The following is a 16,001-nucleotide window of genomic DNA, read 5'->3' as shown; positions in this document are numbered from 1 at the left end:
GTAGCTTTCAGTGCTTTTATTTACTACAGCATATACATTTTGGATTAGAGAAAAGGGTCGGAAAAGAAGAAAATGTTTCATTTTTTCTCACTTTCTAATAGCTTGAGTAACTCCTGTTTTTCTTCTCTTTCAGAATTTAACTGTTTATTCAATTGATCAATTTCTTCTAAGAGGCTTTTATTTTCTAAGCTCAATTGATCAAATTTGCTTTGAAATTTATTTTCATAGCCTTTTTTCAATAATTTGACCTTTTGTTCATGTTTAGATGAATACTGGATGTATAAGTCTTCTGCTAATAGTTTTAACCTTTTATTTGTATCCTTTTCTTTCATATCGTACTTTTCCTTCCAATCTTGGATTTGTCTCTCTAACGACTTAATATGCTCATCATCTTTATTCTTTTGATTGTTGCTTACAGCGACACTGTTACTAGTACTGCTATTTTGCTCTTTGAGTGTCTCATTCTCTTTTGTTAGTATTGTTATTCTGTCCGACGATATGCCCAGTTCATTTTGTAGAGAGACAAGATTCTCATGAAGATTCTCTAACTCCTTAATGTGTTCTGCTTGGATGTTACTATTTTTCAGTTGTAAACTTTCTAACTCTAATGAAGTTTTCTCAAATTTCTCCTTCTCCAAATTATATCCATTTTCAACTTTAAGGACTTTATTCTCTAATTCTGAAATTGTTTCAAGTAACTGTAACTTGGATTCTTTCAAATCTTCGATGTCTTTATTCAATTCCGTAACTTCAGCACTGCGTATCTTGGCTTCATCTTCTACATTCTCATAGTTGTTATGCCATGTCTTGAATTCTTCATCTTTCAAATCGATTTGTTTCTTTAGTTCATTTATTTCACTATTCAAAGAATTTATCTCTGCATCTTTTAGACTTAGTGTGTTTTTATTTTCCGTTAATTTGTCATTTAAGTTTTTTAAATTATCATCATTCAGGCTACCTAAATCACTTAGTTTTTGTTGTAAGGTATTCTTTGTAGATATTAGTTCATTAAGTTGTGTTATAAGGTCTGCATCGTCAAAATCTTTAGACATTGATAAAGTTTCTTTTAGACTCAATTTCAAATTGTTCAATTCGTCTTCCTTGGAGTCTAAAGTGTTATGAATATCTCCGATCTTGTCATTCAATTGTGCTACACGAGAACTCAAATCATTTATATTTACTTGTGATTCGGATAGTTTGTCGAGGTTGATACTTAATTCCTCTTTCATGTTTTCCAGTTCTACGTTCTTGTCATTCAAAAGCTTTTCATTTCGTTGAAAATTATTAACAGTCTTTTCATGTTCATTCTTTAATTGATCTAAATCAGTTATTGAGTCATCAAATTTTTCTTGTAGTATTTTTTGATTGGAGTTCAATACTTTAATTTCAGTATTCAGTTCTTTGATCCTTTTTTTGAACTTCTCCACTTTGATAATGCCATTTTCTCTTTCTGTATTTAACCTTTCAATTTTTTCGTTTGTTGAATCTATGAGATGTTGATGATTTTTACTCAATTTCTCATACTGAAAAGATACGGACTCGTTTTTGGAAATCAAAGAATTCAAGTTTTGATTCAACTGATAAATTTGATCTGTTAGTTCCTCGTTTCTCTTTGCAACAATCTGAAAGTTGTCATGTCTAATATCAAATTGACTGTCATTATCGTAGTGGTTTCTGTCCTCTCCGTCGTTATTCGAGTTCCTTGCAGAAGTTTCATATAGCGGGGTGAGCCTGTTTATATGCGAATTTGTTATGTCACTTCCCTCTTCATGTTCTTTGTCGCAATCAACATCGTTATCACCGACATTGTTAGTGTTTGATTTTATAAAGTCTTCTTCTTCTTGTTTGTCATTAATATCGTTTTCTAAATTGAGTTTGTCAGCGTTGATGCTGAAGCTCTCATTTCTTGCAATCCCATCATTTAAAATGAACTTATTTGGACTTACGTTGGTGTCAATCATATCAATTGCCATTGGAGATGACATAATCTCTTCCTTATTATTAGTACCATTTTCGGTCGAGCTTCGTTTTAGGTCAGGTACCGATTCCAATTGTAATTTTAGCTTTTTATTGACATGGCCGTTGTGTCTATTTTCCTCACCTTCATTAGAACTTTTATCACTTTGCTTTTCTGGAGAGGACATTTCAATTCTGATAGGCGAATTATTCAAAGCAAAGACGTGCTTGCCATTCGAATCTTCAGTTTCATCGACACGGGTAGCACCCGCAGCGGGCTTAGTATCGTCAAACATTTTGTTTATATCAATATTTTCCAACGGATTATTATTAGTATTGCTGTTACGGGGTGGTGTTCTACCATAATCAATCGACCGGTCTAAATCTTCTGGAAATTCTCTCTTCTTACTCAATGGTTCGTGGGGATGTATAATAAATTGGGAAGAGCCGGGGGAGCTAAATTCATAATTCGAATCTGATACGGCATGTGAATCCGAGTGAGACACTGGCTGCTTATGCTGTTGCAAACTGTTACCTGATTCCTGTTCGCGTTGCTGAGGCTCTCCTATTATAAGCCTGACCGGTGTGGTGGGCAATTCGTCCATCCTTTATAATATATCTTAGTAAATCTGTTGAAAGAGCCGCCCGATGCCAACGATGTTCTTTTGCTTTTAATGCCTCAAGTTAATCAAGTAAACACTCATCGTAAACTGTAAATCGTAAATAAATAATATACAATAAATAATAAATATTCGCTAACTGACGCGAGAAAAAGCTTCGTGTTGAGTGATCTACGAACTTTGGAAGAAAAAGATGAATAAGCCAAAGGAGAACAAGATGGATAAAGCCATACGGTGAACTATCGGGGGCAAGCCCAGAAGAAAAAGGGACAGTAGAACAGGAATCGAGGCCGCTCAGAAGGAATATCTTCAGATAACATGTCGAATGCAGAAGCCAGCAGAGCGTATGAAATCATCGTAGAGTCCGTTGTGAATGAAGTAAGAGAGGACTTTGAAAATGCTGGTATAGATGAACAAACTCTACAAGATCTGAAGAATATTTGGCAAAAAAAGCTTACAGAGACTAAAGTGACTACTTTCTCATGGGATAATCAATTCAATGAGAGCAACGTTAATGGTGTACAGAACGATTTAAATTTTAATCTTTCTACGCCCAATATAAATTCCAATGAGTTCAATATTAAGGAGGAAAATGGCGGTAACGAAAGATTGATTCTACCCAATGCCAATGCCAATGCCAATGCCAATGCCAATAACAGCATGTCTCACACTGGAGGGACTAATACTGGTAATAATACGGGAGATGCAAGTAACGACACAGGTGCCCGTACAGACATGAGTACAGATGCAAACACAAATACAGATACAACTACAGCTAGCGGGCCGAACATTGAAGTAAAACCGGAGATAGAAATAACCATCGAAAACGCCCATATAAATACCGTAGAAAGTGTAGATGGAGAAGAGGAAAAGGAGGGAGAAGAGGAGGAAAAAACCCAGAAGGAAAAGGAGCAGATAGAGCAAGTAAAATTGCAAGCAAAGAAGGAAAAAAGAAGTGCATTGTTAGATACGGATGAGGTGGGTTCTGAATTAGATGATTCTGACGACGACTATCTAATTTCTGAGGGCGAAGAAGATGGACCAGATGAGAACTTAATGCTCTGTTTATACGATAAAGTCACAAGGACCAAAGCTAGGTGGAAGTGTAGTTTGAAGGATGGGGTAGTGACCATTAATAGAAACGACTACACCTTTCAAAAGGCTCAGGTTGAAGCAGAATGGGTATAATTAAATTTGTAGAAGTAAAGAAGAAAAAATTGTATATATAAGTACTATAATAACAAAGCGAAAAAAAAAAGGAAAAAAAAAAGTTACAGTTTAGCCGGCATTTTTTAACAAACGCTTGTACAGTCCTTAGTTAGAGCCAGTCTAGCCTGATTCCATAGCCTGATGAAATCAGTGATACCGGAACTTACTGAAAGTATTTCATAAGTTAGGCCTGCCTTAAATTCTCTCCTTTTACCCATGATATTAATTAGATTGGATAACAGATTGAATATTATCTTGTAAAAATCCCATGTCACGATATTTTTTTGCAAATTTAAGTTGACTTTGTTACTGACAAGTAGTTTATACTCTAACTTGTGTTTTTTCTTTTCATTGTCACTTAGATTGAATAGGCTTAAATAAATCTCATCTTTCATGAGTTTTTGCCATTGAAGAATGCTTTTGGATGCATCGAGTATGTTTAGGACTTCCCACAAAATGTTGTGTTGCCGTTTAATAAAGAGCGTAGGTTTGCTAACACTAGTTTTAAGTGTTTGTTCTCTATAGGATATGTTTTTTAGTTTTTCGAACAATATTAGCTCATCAGTCAAACTATAAAAAAATTCAATAACATCACGAAACTTGAACCCTTTTTGACAAAAAAAAAGTAATCTTTTTTGAAAATTTGATCTATCCATCTCCCTAAATTCGCGAAATGTCTTGATAAATCTATATAAAGTTACCGCAAAGTTTCCAAACCTCAACAAGTACCGAAATATACTCAATTGTAATGCAACAGATCGTAATTTAGATGAAAGAATTGGTACTCGGAATTTCGCCTTCCTTAACAGTAAACTTATTAGACCTAATGTATGCTGAGATATTTTCAAGAAAACTTCTTTGCCTTCAAGAGTATTGAAAATTAATTTTGCTTGAAGAACTTTTTTGATATGGCATTTCCTCATATCATTAGAATTACCCACTTGCTTAAAATTTCCATTACATGAAAAATTAAGAGTTTTTCTTTGATTCAGGGAACTTGAATTATCGTGGTCATGTAAAATTATTGGTTTCTTGGCTTCTTCCGTTTCATTGTGAATGGGTTCTCCTTCTTCCTTATTCTCTGTTCTCAAATTACTGAATAATGTGTTAAACTCTCGTCTCAACTGCTCCCACGATTCATCTTCAGCTTCTTTATTTATGAACGTTAAAGCACCGGTATTTATGTCTGTGAAATTGGAATTCATGATGTAAGAATTGTCCAAACGAATACAAAGAGCATGACCTGTATCCCAATTCACTCTTTAGTCTTGATTTTCTTCCTTTGTTTAGCATTCAACTGTGCAAGTGGACATATTGACATGAAAAAAAAGGTTCTAATATTACGAGAATATTAATAAAAAATAAATTAGCGCCGCTCGGTTTCGATCCGAGGACATCAGGGTTATGAGCCCTGCGCGCTTCCACTGCGCCACGGCGCTGCTAATTTATATAAAGGCATATCATGATTTGGTAATATTAAGTGTATAAGTAATCCTGGATCAATAAAAGTCTATTTATTACATTTTTTTACAGTGTTAGAAGATGTTGGAGTAGGTGATGTCGAATGTTTTTAATATGATACTAATTATATTGAAGTAGGTAAGTTTTAACTTAAGATAAAGATCTATTAATTGACCAGAAATTAGCATATAGGGAGATGAGTTATACCTGATAACTTGTCATCAATGCTCTGAATTATGTATGAGTCATTGGGTCTAGTATAACCGATCAGGGTGTGTTTTATGTACCTCTCTTATATATATCAAGAAACTAATAACCATTTAAATTGTATGATGATCTTTGGGATTCCATTGTTTCTTAATGTTATAATGTTATGTATATAGATTATACTAGAGATTCTCCTCATGGATTTAGGAATCCGCAGAAAGGAATCAGAAATTTTGCATAATATTGTAAATGATTCTGTCCCTCTTTTTATATGTTATCATTTATTGATCCTATTACAATATCAATCCTTGCGCTTCAGCTTCCATTAATTTCGACGACACTTTGARTCTTAACTTACTGGTCTTGTAGTTTATGTCATCTTTTAACACCGTATATAATAGTAACAGATGGACACTAGTGTCCAACAGAAACAACTGGTTATTCCCAATCGATGCTACCTACTAAAGTATTAATTATCGATGGAAGGTGACACAAATTCCAAGACTAGTAAAACGAGATTCGAACTGTCGTAAAAATTAATAGAAGCTCATGGATTTTAATAGGATCAATGAATGGGAACGTATGAAAAGGAATCTGAATCCTTTATGATATTATGCAAAATTAGTAGCTCCCTTTTGCCGAACCTTAAATCCATGAGGAGGGTATTTACTATATTCTTTATATGTAACTATAACAGATATTAAAATATAGTTAGTTAATTAATTTTCAACTTTATCTTTAACGATTAAAGTATCTAGTCATTTGATTCAATAGTTTTAGCTGTTCTGTCTGTATTATTGTTCAACAAATCGCCCCTGTTTCCGCGCAGGCAATTCTTGATGTACTTTCACGCTAATAATACATTTTAGTGAAATAAACCCAAATTTCCCTTATGAGAAATGATACAAACGATTGAATATATGCACATATATGTATTTGTAATAGGAGAAATCTGAAATCATTGCGTTATTTACAAACCGTTCAAACCAAACAAAAAACCTAATTCCCGACGGCCTAAACTGTTCACTTCTTTTATTTTACCTGGATCCATGGCAGAATCGACCATTTCCTTTTTCCTCTTCTGTAATTCAGCAATACGATCCTCGACAGAATTTTTGATGAAAAGCTTATGAACCTGAACCTTCTTCGTTTGACTGATTCTATAACAACGATCTTGAGCCTGCTCTTCGACGTAGGGATTCCAAAATGGGTCAACAATTACCACATGGTTCGCGCATGTCAACGTGAGCCCTGAATTACCAGCTTTCATTGAAATGAGAAGTACCCTCTTTTCTGGGTCACGGTAAAACTCGTTGATAACATCTGATCTTCTCTGTGCATTCATAGATCCAATATATTTCAAATATGGAATATGTAGTCTGTTTCTCAGAAAATGTTCAAGAATTTCAAAAAAAGTTGTAAACTGAGAGAAAATGATAATTTTTTCAGTTGGCGACTCATCGAAAACTCTTTGGATAACTTCCATACATTGTTCTATTTTCGTTGACGGTTCCAACTTCTCGAAATCTGGCACATACACGTTCTTCTGTTGTAATTTTTGTCTCTCCATTTCGCTTAAGTACTCGGCATGTAAATCCTCCCTAGTGAATCCTTGGTTTATTACCTGGTCATATAGTTTATGTGAAACAATCTCTTTTTCATTTGTTAAACGTTGGCAATCTTTGCAGGGAAGTACCAAAGCTCCACCTTTAGCTTTCTTTGCCTGAGGTAACATAGACGACTCTTCGATAAACGGTTCAATGCAAGCATCGCAAATTAAATGACCACATCCTGTCAAAATAGACATGGCTTCTGGTTCTAATTGCTCCATACACCAGAAACAAGTCATAGAATCCATCGAGGTGATTACTTGAGCCTGTGCATCCTCGCTCATATGACCGATTTTAAAGTAGAGTCTGAGCCAGTCGTTTTCAAAGCTTTTCCCATTCGCTACCTTTGTACCTTCTGCCTTTTTTTCACCCATGACGACTAATTCTGAATGACAGCAAGCTTGCCTTAGGCGTAACAGCAACGTAAGAACACCGGAATAACTACCCCTAGCAGAATTATTTAGCAATCTTTTGGCCAATACTTGATTCTTTGATTCTAAAGCTGTGTAGAATTCTAGTTCTCCGCCCTTCAGCTGCGATTCATCTATCTCTACGATTTTAGGCGGAAGCTCTAGGAGAGGTTCGCCGTCGATTTTATCAGCCTTAGAACGGCGAAGCATGATGGCGTTTAATAAAACCCTGACCTTTTTTAGTGCGTTTTTTCTATCCTCATTGTCATATTCGTATTGCTTATTCTTTTGGAAGAACCTTCCGATATCTAATTTAAACCGTTGCTCTTTGTGATAAGGTGGGATCCTTAAAAATCTTATTAAGGAGTACAGTTCATCCATACTATTTTGAATGGGTGTACCGGACAGAATCCATCTATACATACTGTTTATAGTGCAGCATGCTTTAGACGCTCTTGTATTTTTGTTTTTAATGTTTTGGCCTTCATCCAATAAAACTCTGTAAAACATCGAGTCATTACAGTAAAACGGAGAGTAGTACTCATTTCGAGTCTTTAATGCATTTAATGCCTGAATTTGAGGCACGGGTGGTAACTGCTTTTGTTCACCACCTAACTTTTCTGGCCAGTGCTTCTTAAATTCGTTTGCCAACGTTTGATAAGATACCAAGACGGCATCATATCTGGCCAAATCTTTCCAATGCTTTACTTTTCCATTTCCGGCTCCTCCAAAAATAAACGTGTTAAATTTTGCACGCTTTTTCACTTTCGTTTCTATTTCACCTTTCCAAACCCTTAAGACAGAAACTGGTGCGACAATCAAATTGGTTCTGCATTTATGGTCTTCTGACCTATTTTCCAGCATCAGTGCAATGGCTTGAATAGTTTTACCTAAACCCATATCATCAGCAAGTAGTCCACCTTTCTTGGCAGAGCTTTCAACTTGTAACAACCAATGTAGACCTAGCCTCTGGTGTTTTAATAAGTTCACGGTCATGTCTTCTGGAGTAAGTGCTTCACCGTCAATAATTGATTCTGATTGTTTAACATTTTCTAAAAGAGCCCTAATCTGTTCTTGATCTTCAGCCGCATGCATGTTGGAAATGTGGAATTCATCTTGCGTTGAAATATTACTATTTGCAGGATTATCATTTTCTGCATTTTCCATAGTGTTCCAGTTGGAAGGAAGAGGTTGGCCAGCGTTTGCTGGAAATAAATAGCTTTGCTGTAGCAGTTCTTCATTTGTTAAAGGAACTTTATATTTCCTAAGATTTTCATACAGTTTTTCCATTTTCAGTCCTTGTTGTCTCAGCCCAACGACAGCTTTCCCAACGCCTTCTCTCTTTAAGGGTGTCGGCGGAAATCCCGTGTCTATATCCTTTCGGAATTCTTCCAGAATATTTAAGAATCGAGTAATCTTCCTCTTCGCATCCTCCGATCTATTGGACTTCATAATAAGGTCGCGAGCAACTTCAATACTTTTAAAATATTGGGCTCTTCTGTCAGGATTAACAAGTGACGGATTAGAAAACTTGATACCGTAATCTTGTAGAGTTTCAAAAACAATTGGCATTTTAACACCATTGGTAAATAACACTTGAGCAGATTCACGTGCGATGTTTCTTCTGTTGACATCTATTAAAGATTTTCCCCCTTCAAAAAAGTTTTTATAGGTAATCAAATTGTCCAGATGTTTATAAAGAATTCGTTTTGTCATTTCTGTTCTGGATGTGTTTTTTGCTAATAAATCTTTCGCGGTATCGATAGATTTTATAAATAAGTCTCTCTTCGCCAGGGGCTGCTGTAGTATTGATGTGTCATGACTGTTATCTTTTTTGCGTTGATTTTCTATATTCAGGTCATTCAGCTTCTTCTGGATTTCACTCGTTAACTGCTTGTATTTACTGAAGCTTAGTGTTCCTTCTTTTAGCATCTGGTCTAGCTTTTCCTTCTCAGCCAGATGTTCGCTTCTTTTGTTTACAGTTTCAGAGGCTTCATTTTCCCTAATTGATTGTTCAAGTGCGGTCAATGATTTTTGTAGTTTTAAATTTTTTAGGTGTACAAAGGATTTCCACTGTTCATTATAGTTATACATCTTCATATTGATTGAATCCAACTTTGCTTTTGTCAATTGCCTTTTTTCCTTTGATGTATTTAACTGGTTTTGAGCTTCATCGACTAGAATTTGCTGGGTCGAGCTAATGGTTCTACCGCTCCTATTCATTAACGTCAACAGAAGTTGCCAATGTCTTTCAGCCTCTGAAACTTCTTTTTCTCTTCTCGTTAGTTTTCTCCTTAAGATCTCAGAGTTCGTCTTGGACGAATTAAGAGCATTACGTAATTCGGATTCTTTAGAATTCAATTCCTTTAATAAAACCTGATGTTCTTTTTTCAAAGTTTCAAGTGAGTTATATTCTTTGTGAAAAGATTCTGGGCCTTGCTCTGACTTTACGTCTCTTTGGGGAATAAATGAATTTGATCTAGGTGTTTGTTTTTCCGGTGTAATCGCTGAATCACTATCACTGACCCCTTTTATGAATGGACTGTCCAAATTAATGTTAGGAAGGTCAAGTAAGGATATAACTTCTGGCATAACAGTACCAAATTTATCTGCTGTGGTAAATTCAGGAAGTTTCACGTCATGTTGAACATCATCCATAGGGACATCGGGTTCTTCCTCGTCAGAAAGTATGATGATCGAATTATTCTCCTGCTCAGCAGCAGAACCCTCATGAGTTCCATCGTCTAAGTGTCTTAGGGGTAATATTGGCCTCTTGACTGTATTTTTATCCTCTAAATCGCTACTGTACTTTCTTTTGTTTGTAAAATCAACTTCTTTGATATTGAAAGGTTGCTCACTAAAATGCTTGAATAGTTCACTTTCTTCTTGTTCAAGGGAAGGAACATCGCTTCGCAGTCCTGGAAGTCGAACAGTCGCATTTTCGTCTACCCCGGCCGTCCCGTTTTTAAATATATCTTCATCAGGCATTACGTAGGATGGTGATGGTAGAGTTGGCTCACTATTAGAGATTTTTGTTGTAATGTCTTTAAAGTCGCTTTCAACTTCAGGTTTCGGACTAGCGCCAGCTTCAAAAGGGATGGCATGGTGGTTCACGGCTGCCATTTCCTTCGTTAGATCTTCGTCTTCCTTTAAACAATTATCTTCCGTTTTGATGTTTCTATCCCCCTCTATTAAACGATGTGTGTCCATATTTGGGTTCGGATCATTTTGGAATTTGAAAGTACTATTCTGGCTGTAGTTGGGCTCGAAATCATCTTCACTAGCGTTGTAATCTTTAGAGAAATATGAAGATGGAATGTTGGCAACCGCCTCTTTTTCCGTTTTATCTTGGATCATTTCTCTTTCTGTTTCGTTTTGCTCTTGGTCTTTTGCTGAGTTTGCATACTCGTTCTCACTAAATAGCTCTGTGATTTGCTTATTTAAATTGCTGTCTTTCTTTTCTTCACTGTCATCAGGTGACACCACAATCCCTCCCTTTACAACGTTATGTCGGTTTGCCATGTTGAAAGACTTTGTGTTTCCTTCTATACTCAAATCTTTGTTTGTAATTGTTTCATTTTTCGAAAGAATATTATATTTCTTACTTTTTGATAGACTCACTTTGTAAGGATGTGAAAGTGGTTGTTTCATACTGCCAACAAACGGTGAGGGTTCTACACCCGTTTTCTTTGTTTTGATGTTTTCTTTTTTAACGTCTGTATTATCCATACTTGTAGAAGATGAGAAGGAATAGAATATGTCTTCATTATCTGAGTCAGCTAGTGTAAGATCGATAGTGGGTACCGCTGCCATTTATCAGATATAATACCAAAAAAATAGTGTTCCAGCGCCTTCTTTTTCAGAACAACCTAGCAGGTGAATGCGAATATCAGTATATGGAATGCGATATGCGTGTACGGGATTCGTTTTGTTCTTTTACAGCACTACCAACAACTTTTGTATATCTTTATTGTTTTTCTCCATCTCATTTACGCTGGCAAAACAGACGACCCGGTAAAATCAAGAGTGACGCGTGTCCCGCGCATTACTTGTATCCTGTCCTACGCAATAATTAACTGTCAAAACCTCTCATTCTTGCTCATAAAGAACAGGTTTTTTATTTATAATAGCAACATATGTAGTATCTAGTAAGCGACGAATATTAGCTTATACAGCTCCTGAGATTATATATAGGGAGACTTGCTGCCAAAGGCCTTTTTAATGGTAACAGTCACTCTCGAGGGCTTTATTGAGTTTAAAGAAGGCTCAGCGACATTGATTTGGGTGTTTTCTGTCGCTAATTGGTTGTGGGAAAAGGTTATGTTGAATTAGCTTTTCAACGTCCCATTCAATACTGTTCTCTGTCTTGTAACACCACATGATCCATCCACCGGTCATTTCAAAGGCATCCAATTGAGCCTCGACAAATTTTCTAGTGTTTTGTCTTCTTTCCTCAGACCACAAACCTACATTCTCATTGTTCACACACGAACCGATGTGATAGGACTTCTCATTTCCCTTGGCCCAAGTTCCATCGTATCTCGCACCAAACCCAACGCCGTTCAGCCACTTTGTACAGTCTGTCAAAGCTGCCGAGAATTCGCCTGCTACAGACCAATGTCTTTCGCTTAAGGTACCAATTCCCCATTGGCAGGCAATTTTAATACGTTCATCCATGTTTCTTGCTAGTTCAATAGGCGAAAATACTTGATAATGATGATGATCTATTATGACGCCATACTCTTCTTTGTCACTATTTAAAAAATCATCCCAGTAATTGTAAGGCTGAAAAGCGTCATGTATAACTATGATTTGCTTACTCATAATTTTATTTCTTAGGTAGTCATAAGCTGGTTTCAAAAAGAGGTTCTTCAATTTTTCCAAATCGAAAACAGGGCCAAGAGGTTCATTCAGTAGTTCAATCCCAATAACAGTGTCTAGATATATGTCAGTGGAATATTTGCTTAAAATATAGGTCAAAGCTTTCATAGTGGCGCTTAAATATTCATCATCTAAGAACTTATATGAATCTCTCAACCCTGAGTTATCAAATCCGTTTTGGGAGCCAGCAGCTCCATGCAGATCAATCCAAACTTTTAAGCCATATTTCCTGGCCCAATCGACAGCCTTGTCCAAAAAATATTCTTGTTCTCCGGTAACGTATGGATCATGACTTAGTGTTGTAAAGGCCCAATATCCAACAGGAATCCTAACCAAATTGAAGCCTTGAGAAGCAATTTTTGCAAAATCTTCCTCCTTGTAAAACGTTGACCAGTGGTTATACAGACGTTCTTTTGCCTTTTCGTAACCTAAACTCTGACAAAAGCGGTACTCATCAACAGGGATACCGTTATCATTATGCGGGTTTGTGCGGAAAGCTTCAAATAAAGACGGTGTAATATATGGCTCCAATACCAGCCACCCACCCAAATTAACTCCACGAATTTTTTCACGAATGGATTGGCTGTTGGCGTCGGAGTATACATTTGCTCTTTCTTTATAAATGAACCGCAAAGAGTCATTATTTTTAGGAGACACTGGATTGCAATTCACTAATTTTGTAAAGCCCAGCGCTAGTGTGGTTAACCTTGTAAACGAAACCATTTGGTTTTAATTCTTGACAACCGTCTTTTGAGATCAATAGCCTACTTTGAACAGATAATTTTTTCTCAATAGGAACTTTTGTTAGTTGAATAATGTCTGCAAAACCAAGTTTGATAATAAAAGATAAAAAATGTAATAACTTATACAGAGAGATATTTTACAGAAAGAACGATAGCGGAATCTACAATTCTTAATACAAGAAATAATTACACAAAGGCGCAAAACATAATTGGCAGTGGTAAATATTTTCTGACGCGCCGTTTTTTTTAGTGTCGTTGCTTTGTGATTTTGATAAATCTAGCAGCGGTGTGAAGACAAATATAAATGTCATAATTTTAGTCCGCCAAGCATACGAGTTGAGCAGCGTTGTGAGCTCAAAATGGTTATATCCAAGCATTGCCGTATGTCGGTGCCGCACGGAGTGATATTTTAGGGTCATTAGATTGCATTTCGAATCTTATTATAGGATAGTCTCATCCAACTTCAATTGCTATTACAACAGTACAAGAAATTCGATCTGAGTAGGCATCGGTACATTAGCATACAACCCCGCCTATTTTGGAACTTATTTTTGCTTGACGTTTGTTCCTTTGGAAAAGGACGAAAGCCTTCGTACCGATTTTGCTTATGATTATCGGAGGGGATAAGGCCCTTTCGTCTATATGAGCTTGAGTTATACGTATATTTATTTATACATTTATGCGTGCATTGTCTTACTTGGTTTGCTTTCCAAATTTGGTTAGTTGATGCGACCAATATGTGAGGGGTTTACGGTATGAATTCAAACCACAATATAGGTCCGTGAGTACCGCATGAAGCTGTTGACACCACATCACGACTCCGAGCCGTCTATCCTTCCCTCCTTGACCTCTTTCTTTTCACGTTCATCCTTCTCTGGTTCTTTATGTTCCATGCTTTTGTCCTCCGGTTCTTTTATATCAGATGCATTAGATTCTGACTCTGATACTGGTTGCTTTTGACGTTCCTGCCTTATATCCCTCCTTATCCAGCCGGTCAACTCTACTTTATAACCACTGAAACTCTTGATTTCTACCGCTTTGCTTTCATGATCCCAAGGAAGCACAGGTTTACTATTGTCTCTGGGGCTATTGGAGGCTGCCTCTCCGTTCTCTATTTTAGAGTTGTTGTCAAGCTGTTCCTGAGATTCAGATAAAGCGCTGCTTTCTTGCGACATAACTTACTCGTTAAGGACCTATAGGTTTATCTAATGTTTTTAATTAATACAGGGTTTATGATGCAATTGTACTTTAATCTTGACGATATCTTCAATATCACTGTCAACTTTGAGAACTGCTTACCCGTCGATCGTAAATTGAAGATTTGATTCAGAGAAAAGTATAAAATGTGTATACACTCTTATGAGGATTGACGGAGGTAGCGAGAGCCCAAGAAGGGTTTTTATAGTATATTTTAAGATGGGCAAGTTCAGATACTGTACTGCATGTCCGCCTCGAATACATCGGATCCCGTGTGCATCTATAGGCGCAAGGAAAACGGATTACAAAATTGAATGCATATTACTGTCCGAAATATTTGTGATTAATATATATATATACATAACCTGAAAAACCCATATTTACTGGGATATCACTAAGATGATTGGTTGAGATAATACTTTTATATGCCAAAGTTACCGCTTCTGATGTTATCATATAATTTTTTTCTCTCTTGTCTCTTGTTAATATTCCCACCATGTAGTCTGCTTCCTTGGGGAGCTTCTGGCAAGTAAAACTCACTGTTAGGAGCTCCTGTAGGCTGAGCAGGTGCAGCATAATTAGCTTGATTCATGCTGTGTGGATAACTGCGTCTGTTTCCGCCAGCTGAGTAATGTGCTGGCTGGTGAGGTGAAATTATTTGTGGCACCATAAGAGGTGCTTGCATATTAGGTTGTGGCCCATTGTAGTATTCTGCTGGTGGCGTGGGTTGGGCTTGTGGAGCATACCTATTAGCGTATTGTTGTGGATGTTGAAACTGATTAGGGCGAATACCTTTGGGCCCCATTTGTTGCGAGGGATTGCCCCACCTTTCATCCGGCATTTGGGCAATGCCTGAGTGGCCGTTTCCATAGACATTTCCTATGACTTGATGTTGTGGTGAACGGCCTACGTAGTATGTATTTACAGGCTGTTGATAGCTTTTCATTTGCGGTTGAATAGGCGAGTTCATCCGTTCCCTTGGTAGTTGTGGTGGTATGTTAGAAGGTGCATACGACATCGTCTGTTTCACCGGCACCATTTGTTGTGGAACAGGCAAATCCTTTGTTTGTTGATTTCTATATTTCAACTCTTGCGGAGTAATATCGTTTGGAGAATGACGATTCTTTTGTAATTGAAGAGGATGATTATATTGTTCTTGGTAAGCATTAGGTGGTTGATTTATTACAGGTGAAGCAGACTCTTTGTGTCCAACCGGGGAGTTTGACATATTCTGTCTAAATCCCGCTGGGTTTGAAGGAAGCTGTGGAGATCTTGCTGGCGGATAAGGTATTTTTTGCACTCCCGAAGGTGTAATTAGTGCGCTATGTGGCGATTGAACTGGAGTTATCCTATCCGGGCGACTGTTCTGATGGCGATGCTGATGGATTGGAGATAAGTTGCTTTCAGGTGCTCGCTTTGATGATTTTGGCATTCTTTGTTGGATGAGATTTCCACCATTACCTTGTAACATATCCAGGCGAGGGTCGTTCGCTAATGTTTTCTGTGGATCAGAGTTCAAAAATGTTGGCTGACTTGGCATTCTTGAAGTTGGCAAGCCATCAATATTTGGGGAATAATAGGAAGATGAATCGTCATTGACAATGGATTGTTCTGAAATCTTTCTAGGGTCTACCATCTTTTTATCAGTATTTACTTTGGAACTGTCTGTATATGAATCGTTTGTATTTGAACTTAACTTTAGTGAAT

General features: G+C 36.9%; 6 protein-coding genes and 1 non-coding gene across 7 annotated transcripts; 1 reads left to right on the top strand and 6 right to left on the bottom strand.

Annotated features, from left to right (window-relative positions):
• Positions 1–77: 77 nt before the first annotated feature.
• SLK19 (Slk19p) lies at positions 78–2,561 on the bottom strand (the record flags this gene model as incomplete). Its single annotated transcript, XM_018368024.1, has 1 exon — positions 78–2,561. One exon carries the CDS (start codon positions 2,559–2,561, stop codon positions 78–80), a length of 2,484 nt encoding a protein of 827 aa, XP_018219406.1.
• Positions 2,562–2,894: 333 nt separating this feature from the next.
• On the top strand, positions 2,895–3,764 carry TOA1 (transcription initiation factor IIA large subunit; the record flags this gene model as incomplete). The annotated part of the gene is made up of 1 exon (XM_018368023.1): positions 2,895–3,764. One exon carries the CDS (start codon positions 2,895–2,897, stop codon positions 3,762–3,764), a length of 870 nt encoding a protein of 289 aa, XP_018219405.1.
• Positions 3,765–3,868: 104 nt separating this feature from the next.
• PEX27 (Pex27p) lies at positions 3,869–4,990 on the bottom strand (the record flags this gene model as incomplete). Its single annotated transcript, XM_018368022.1, has 1 exon — positions 3,869–4,990. The coding sequence occupies one exon, from the start codon at positions 4,988–4,990 to the stop codon at positions 3,869–3,871; it is 1,122 nt and encodes a 373-aa protein (XP_018219404.1).
• A 162-nt stretch (positions 4,991–5,152) lies between these two features.
• Positions 5,153–5,224, bottom strand: DI49_5023. Its single transcript has one exon. It is a non-coding gene; the product is annotated as a tRNA-Met (tRNA).
• A 1,199-nt stretch (positions 5,225–6,423) lies between these two features.
• Positions 6,424–11,286, bottom strand: ULS1 (translocase ULS1; the record flags this gene model as incomplete). Its single annotated transcript, XM_018368021.1, has 1 exon — positions 6,424–11,286. One exon carries the CDS (start codon positions 11,284–11,286, stop codon positions 6,424–6,426), a length of 4,863 nt encoding a protein of 1,620 aa, XP_018219403.1.
• Positions 11,287–11,739: 453 nt separating this feature from the next.
• On the bottom strand, positions 11,740–13,077 carry SPR1 (glucan 1,3-beta-glucosidase; the record flags this gene model as incomplete). Its single annotated transcript, XM_018368020.1, has 1 exon — positions 11,740–13,077. The coding sequence occupies one exon, from the start codon at positions 13,075–13,077 to the stop codon at positions 11,740–11,742; it is 1,338 nt and encodes a 445-aa protein (XP_018219402.1).
• Positions 13,078–13,909: 832 nt separating this feature from the next.
• Positions 13,910–14,272, bottom strand: IES4 (Ies4p; the record flags this gene model as incomplete). The annotated part of the gene is made up of 1 exon (XM_018368019.1): positions 13,910–14,272. The coding sequence occupies one exon, from the start codon at positions 14,270–14,272 to the stop codon at positions 13,910–13,912; it is 363 nt and encodes a 120-aa protein (XP_018219401.1).
• Between the last annotated feature and the right edge of the window lie 1,729 nt (positions 14,273–16,001).

The sequence above is a fragment of the Saccharomyces eubayanus genome, chromosome VIII (assembly GCF_001298625.1).
Source record: "Saccharomyces eubayanus strain FM1318 chromosome VIII, whole genome shotgun sequence".
NCBI classification, from domain to species: Eukaryota; Fungi; Ascomycota; class Saccharomycetes; order Saccharomycetales; family Saccharomycetaceae; genus Saccharomyces; species Saccharomyces eubayanus.
The sequence above is the reverse complement of the archived record's forward strand: the minus strand, read 5'-3'. Positions and strand labels throughout refer to the sequence as shown.